Here is a 6,817-nt window from a genome sequence, read left to right as displayed (position 1 = left end):
AGTCCTGGGGGGCTGAGAGGCTCTTGTGTGCTAGGGCTACGAGGTGGCTAGGGCTACCGGGTGTCAGGGACACACGTGAGTTCAAGCACCTGTGAACAGAAAAAGGATGCCAGTCAACATCCCAGAGCTCCAAAATAATTGGTCTTAGGCTGAGAGGCACTGTGGAGGTGGGCTTGTAAGCAGTGACCCCTGGGGGATTGGGGTCGGGTCAAAAGAGATTAGGTGGGTGGGACTTATGCACCAGGGGCACGGGCTGTGGGCAGTGGGGTGGAACCTGAGGGGCCAGGATGGGGCCTGGGAATTGGGGGCCAGAAGCAGGCAGTGGAATGGGTCTGGAGAGATGGGGCAGGACCTGATGGCCTGCAGTGGGACCTGTTGTAGTGAGGTGGGGTGAGGAGCTGGGGAGGCCGTGTAATAAGGTATTGAGACCAAGGGGCAAGACAGGGGAGCATCCCAGACCGCCAGGAACCCACCTCAAAAGAGGCCGCAATCTTTGAGGTTCTCCTTGATGATGATATCGGTGACAGCATCGAAGACAAACTTGACGTTCTGTGTGTCGGTAGCGCAAGTCATGTGGGAATAGATCTCCTTCACGTCGCGTCGCATGTTGAGCTCCAGGAACTGCACCTTGATGTAGTTGCCCGCGTCCTCGTACGTGTTGGGCCCTGGAAGGGAAGGGGAATGTGCTCACTCCATGTCCGCAGTCCTTCCTGCGACGGCAGAAGCTCAGGCCCACATCATGGGGTTGGGGCGCCGCCTGGCGGCCAGGCGAGGGGGTGCGGCTCTCACCGTCGTAATCAGGGAAGCAGATGCTGAGATGCGCCTTTTTTATCTTCTCTGAGAAAACGTCTTTCTTGTTGAGGAAGAGCACAATGGACGTGGTAGCGAAATAGCGGTGGTTGCAGATGCTGTTGAACAGGTGCAGGCTCTCGTGCATGCGGTTCTGAGGAGGGCAGAAGCTGTCGGGCACCGGTAGTGGGGCACGGGCAGCTGCCCTGCGCGGCCGCGGCCCACAGGCTCCGGGCCACCCGGAGCCATCCAGCTCAGACAGCTCCAAGTCACCTCCCCTCCACTACCCCCCTCAGCGGGGCTGCTAGCTGTCTTGAGTCCTCATTCAGACTGTTCTGGAACGAATGTCCCCTCTCAGACGCTCCCCGCTCCTGCAGCACCATCTCTGGCTTTCTGTCTCAGGCCTTGCTTGGCACTCACCACTTCGTCGTCCTCCACCAGCACCATGTCATATGCGCTCAGTGCCGCGATGAAGATGATACAGGTTACACCCTCGAAGCAATGGATCCACTTCTTGCGCTCGGAGCGCTGCCCGCCCACATCGAACATCCTATGGGACAATTGGGACCTGAACCCGTGCGCATCGAGCCCCCTGAACGCGCCCACAGGTATCCCGTGGCCTCCTAATGCTGACTGGGCGGCATTCGGATGGGACTGGCATGTGGAGGGCCCGAGCCTTTCTGCGGGCAGGGTATCATAGAAGGAACAAGGGCTCTCGTAGGGATGGGGTCTCCGGGACCTGTCGGGGCCTCGGGGAGCTGCACTCTGGGCCAGACCCCTAGAGCGAGAGCAAGGGTGAGGGCTTGCCGGGTCGTACCGGAAGTGGAGGTCCTTGAAGGAGAACTGAGTCTCAATGATACCCGTGGTCTTGACACGCGAGCGCAGCACGTCCTGCTCAGTGGGCACGTAGCCCGGGGTTACCAGGCGCTCCAGGTCGGAGAGGTAGCTGCGGGAGACCGCGGAGTGTGGGTGGGTTGGGTGAAGGGGTGTGGTAGGGCCCTGCCCGCACCCCCAGAGCCCCGCCTGCGCTCTCACTAGCCCGCCGAGTCGTTGAGCTGGTACTCAGAGGCGCGTTCGAAACAGGCCTGGATACCCGAGTCCTTCCACAGCCGCTGGATGATGTCTGACATCTCCTTGGGCATCGTGCCCTCCTCGATGGTGTCCGCCATGTGCATCAGCTTCCGGGCGTCGTCCTGAGGGCAGGGTGGAAGTGGTTGGAGATGACCGTGGACTTGAGCCCAGTCTTGAGCCCCCGGAGGCCCCGCTCAGCCAGTCTCCCTGCACACCTGGCGCGCAGAGTCTCCATACTGGATGTTGAGCGTGGTCATGGCACGCACGATGGCGAGGATGGACTGCAGTGTGTTGCCGTAGATGATGGCAATGAACTCGAGGCACTCTTCCAGAGAGTACCCATCCTGGTGGATAATCCTATGGCCAGGGCAAGCCAAGTCAGGGCCAGGTGGACTGGTGGGAAAGGACAGGCCCCGTGGACACGCCCACCCCCAGAGGCCTCAGAAAGGGCAAGGGCACTCACTTCATCTGCTTGACAATGGTGCTCTTCCCGGACTCACCGGCACCTGGAAGGGAAGCCCCGCCTCAGAGCTGCACTGGCCACACCTCCCCACATCACTCCCCTGGCAACCAAGGGCAGAAGGTGGGACCAGGCATACTCAAGGCACCAGTCCAACCCCGCCCCCCCCCCCCCCAGTTCTACCTGTTTCTCCCCCACCCCCCAAAGTAAGGTCCTGACACCTTTGAGGAAAAACATTTGTAAATGTCAGGAGTGACAGACGGGGGCAAAGACCTCAGTTGTGAGTTGAAACCTCCAAGACCCCTGGTATTCACTTTCTTGAGGAGTCTGAGACCAAAATAAAGAAAACCTGGAGCGCCACTTTGTGGAGAGTTCTGGTACTGTATGCAGGGGATTATTTGAGCCAGGTCAACCCCTGCTTTTCACCTGGTGTGAGGAGGGGAGTGTCTCAGAGGCTCAGAGAGAATTAGCGCCTTTGAGTGGGGGAGAAGACAGAGCTGACAGCCCCTCTGAGCCTGCTCTTGCCAGGGCTTTGGGCACAGTTAATGAGATTTCTGGCTTAGCCTTTATGTCTTCCCTAGGGTGCTCTGGCCTGGTCCCTTTGCCCACATTCAGCTGCCTGATAGGACCCTGGAGAGCCTGGGTGGAATGTACACTGCCTTTTTAAAGCAGCTCCTTCTTCCACATGTGAGGAGGTAGTGGCCTGGAGGCACCGCATCCCCCCACCTCTCCTCACTATCCATGAAACCATGGACATGATTTTATCTATTCTTCACCGGGCCTTAGTACCTCTGCACCCTCTTTAGGTCTGCCAACAACAAAGCTCTGGAATCTGAGGACCATTGTCTGTGGACTTGGGCAGTCCTAGGGGATGCCCACTCCCGGGTGGACTGGTTACTGTCTTCCCAAGGGAGCAGCCCTATTTCGGCGCTCCCAAGAAAGCCCCTGGTTTCTGATGCCTGCCTAACAGGACTTCTCCAGAGGGGAGGGAGCTGAGGGAGGGCCCTCTGGAGAGGGGTTCCAAGGGATACCCAGCCTTGGGGAGTTGGGGTATCACCTATTAGACCCAGCCTTGCCTGGCCAGGGCTCCCATTCTGTTTCCTGACCTGTCTCAAGGTCATTCTGCTTCCCAAGTCACCCCTATTTCACAGAAGGGCTATCTGCTGACCCCCCAGGCCTCTGACCTGGTGGCAGTGGCCCCACCTGGGCCCACACCCGTACCCAGAAGCAGCAGTTTCACGGTTCGAGCATCCTTCTCGGCATCTTCTTTTAGCTTCTTTTCCAGCTCCCTTGAGTGCTTCTCCTCGGCGCTGGCCCCAGCCCCCATGGTCCCGGCAGCGGGTGAACAGGGTGGTTAGTTGGTTCCTCTAGATGGAGGGGATCCCCAGAGCCAGGCTCAGGCCAGCCTCAGGCCTCCTCAGACACCCTTCTGGCCCCAAGACTGGCAATCAACTGGCCCCCCCACAGACCTGTGCAGGCTCTGGTGGGGCTGCTTAGTGGGATTTAGGGGCCAGGGGTTCCCAAGAGCCAATGAGAGACAAGGACAGGTGAATCCAGCTCAGCCCCCAGCCCTTCTAATCAGGATGGCATGGCCCCAATCTCTCAACTGCTGACTCTGCACCCCTCTCTTCCTGCCCCAACCCTCTAAGAGAGATCCTGGGGACAGTCCAGCCCGTGAGCCAGAGCAGGGAGTTGTGTTCCATAGGGTGCAAGCTTAGAAGGGGGAGAATAGGACCTTGAGTCCCTAGGGTGGGGACAGTTGGGGTGGGGCTGGCAACAGGGAGTAGAGGGAGAAGCAAGCATGGAGCACCTGCCCCTGCCCAGCCCTGGACTCAGTGCTGCTCCTTATTTTGTAAGCTCACATGGTCCCCGGTGAATGGGTACCTACATCATCAGCCCCATTTTACTGATGACGAAGTAGAGGCTCAGACGGTCACATAGAAGGAAGTGGTTGAGAAGGGCTGGGTGACTCCAGACCAGGGTTCCATGCTCTGCAGAGAGTCAAGAAGGAAAGCAGGGAATTGCATTTGCCTGGTACTGAGGGCTGGATCTCACCTGGGCAGGGCCTCTACATAACTCCATGATTCCAACAGACTTGGGGTGGGGGCGTACATGTCCACTGTGTGTGCCTGAGTGGGTGTGCGGCTATCCTTTGCTGGCATCAACCAAAGCAATGACATGACACATTTGTCCGTATGTATACTTGTGTGTACACATGTGCCTGTTTGTGCCATTGAGTACATGTATGCCTACGCATGCCTTTGTACATGTGTGCATGTGTGTAGACATGGTTTTGTTTTTCCTTATGTGCACATGTGCTTCTATGTGTACTTTGCTGTGCTTATGTGGATTAACATGTGCATTTGTGTATTTGTGTATGGATGTGTGGATGCTTGTACATGAGCAGTGCATGCATTAGCATGCACATGCCTACTTTTGCCTGTGCTTATGTAAGCACGTGCCTGTGCACATGTGCATTTCTACATGTGTATGTGTGCATACTTGCATGTGCCTGTGCCTATGTGTACATGTGTATTTGACTGCAACAAGATCCCTGACTTGCAGAGATGGCCGGGCTCTTCCAGAGAATGTTTTGCAGGCCTGTTGTCACATGTCTGCTATTCCCAGAGCAGGTCTGGTGCTCCCATGGGCAAGGAGGAGTGGAACTCATCTCCCATCCTTCTCCTGATCTGTTCCTTGTGTGTGTTCTAGGATTTGCCTAAGGGCATCTGTAGGGCATGCCTGCCTCAGCTTAGGGGGCCTAGATTCTGTATTCAGGTTCAGATGGCACAAGAAGTACTGCTAAGTGGAAGAGGTTCAACTGAGCCTAACGTGTTGAGTTCCCAGGCTCTGGAGATTTCCCACCTCCTATATAAAGACCCAAACCCTGGGCTCTCAAGGCTCCCTCCAGAGACCCTGAGCCTCCTGGCTGCACTCCTCTGGGACACCTAGCTGCCTTTCAGTACTCAACTCTGCTGCAGACCCAAGAGACCACGAGGGGGTGCCAGGGCCTCAGATCCTGAGTGTTAGAGACTGTCCCTAAACATGTGGGAAATGGATACTGGCTCCTACCAGAGGCTGATGGCTTCACATCTACTCTATGGGGTGGGTGGGTGGGGTCTGTCCAGGAACAACCGATTATCTGTGCCACTTTCAGCTTCCAGCTTCTACCCATCCCCTACCCGCCACATTGTAAGTGGGCTCTGGCAGGGATTTGGGGCAGTGCAGGAGCCCAGGTTTGTTGAACCAGCACAAATCTGGTTTCTGCCTATTGGGTTTATTTAAAGTGGGGCCATTCGCTGCCTCCCAGTCCCCACCTGACTCCCCTTGCCTGCCAGGTATGGCTGTAAGCCCTGCTGGACCCATGGGCCTTCCCAGTTCTTAGCTTCCCCTGCCAGGTCTTGACTCATTCAATTTGGCCCAGGGCCCCCGGCCCCACTTCCTCCTCTCCAGAGGCACCCCACCTGTCCCGGTCTTCACCACCTCTGGACATTTGCTCATGCCAGGCCCTCTGCTGAGAGCTGGCTGGAAGGAAGCAGGAAGGATGGGAATTTTGTCAATTCTCAGGGCAGGGGCAGCCAGACTGTGAGGGCTGTGGCTTTGTCTTGCCAATTCTTAGCCCTTAGAGCCTGGCACAAAGCCCACCTCAAAGGCAGGTAAGAAAGCAGTGTTGAACAAACGGTCAAACCTGTGAACAAATGAATGGAAGCTGAGCTTGCAAGAGAGGTGTGGGAATGATGGTCAGACCACATAAAGGGGGGCAGGAAGGACAGGATCTGGGCATGGGCTGAACCCCCATCCTCCCTCCCCCGCCAAGGAGAAAAGCCAAAGTCCAGTCCCAGAGCCAGTGTTTATTAGCAAGATGGAACGCAAAGGCGGCTGTGGCCTGGGCAGCCGAGGGCCACCAGGAGCCCCTACCCACCTACCCCGAAGCCCCCAAGAGCTATTTACACCCATCATCTGAAGTGGTGGGCAGAAGGGAGCCCTGGGGAGCCCCTGAAGGCCCCAGGCCTCCACCATAGCCCCCTCTCCCCTTGACCCTACCTGAACCTGCCCCTCTGCTATTCTCCCAGCCCCCAAGTCACAGTGGCCCAGAAAAAGGGAAGAGGAGGTAGAGTGGTCAGGCAGGGAGGGAAGGAGGGGCTGGAAGCACACCCCACCCAGGCAGGGCTCCTCTGCTCCTGTCCCCAATAAATAGAGAATAAATACCCGGGAAGGGGCTGGCCTTGACTGAGTGCCCCCTCCCAGGCAGGGGCCGGCCTCCTGTGTCGGCCCCTTCTTCCCTTCTCTGAGTGCATCTGAGCCCCCCACCCCCACTCCCAGTCTCCAAAGCAGTCCTCGAATCCACGTCTATGCCAGTGGCACAGGCTGATAGCACACACTGGCAAAGGTGTGCAGTCTGTTCCCTGTCCGGGTAGAGCTTGCTCCCTCCTTGTGTCCTGTAGATCCCGGCGATGGCTGTTGAGCATGTAGACTCCCAGCTGAGTCTGGGGACTG

At 57.5% G+C, this 6,817-nt stretch overlaps 1 protein-coding gene across 1 annotated transcript; it reads right to left on the bottom strand.

Moving 5' to 3' along the window:
* Nucleotides 1-474: 474 nt before the first annotated feature.
* On the bottom strand, nt 475-3,647 carry GNAT1 (G protein subunit alpha transducin 1). The gene is made up of 8 exons (XM_047096190.1): nt 3,542-3,647; nt 2,324-2,366; nt 2,076-2,217; nt 1,825-1,982; nt 1,607-1,735; nt 1,210-1,339; nt 790-943; nt 475-665 (listed from the first exon to the last, which is right to left on the bottom strand). Exons 1-8 carry the CDS (start codon nt 3,645-3,647, stop codon nt 475-477), a joined length of 1,053 nt encoding a protein of 350 aa, XP_046952146.1.
* Nucleotides 3,648-6,817: the final 3,170 nt, after the last annotated feature.

Source organism: Lynx rufus, unplaced genomic scaffold, assembly GCF_022079265.1.
Source record: "Lynx rufus isolate CCGP_SWC_20201006 ecotype Redwood Valley unplaced genomic scaffold, mLynRuf1.p SCAF_4, whole genome shotgun sequence".
NCBI lineage: Eukaryota > Metazoa > Chordata > Mammalia > Carnivora > Felidae > Lynx > Lynx rufus.
This window is presented reverse-complemented; position numbering and strand designations above follow the sequence as displayed.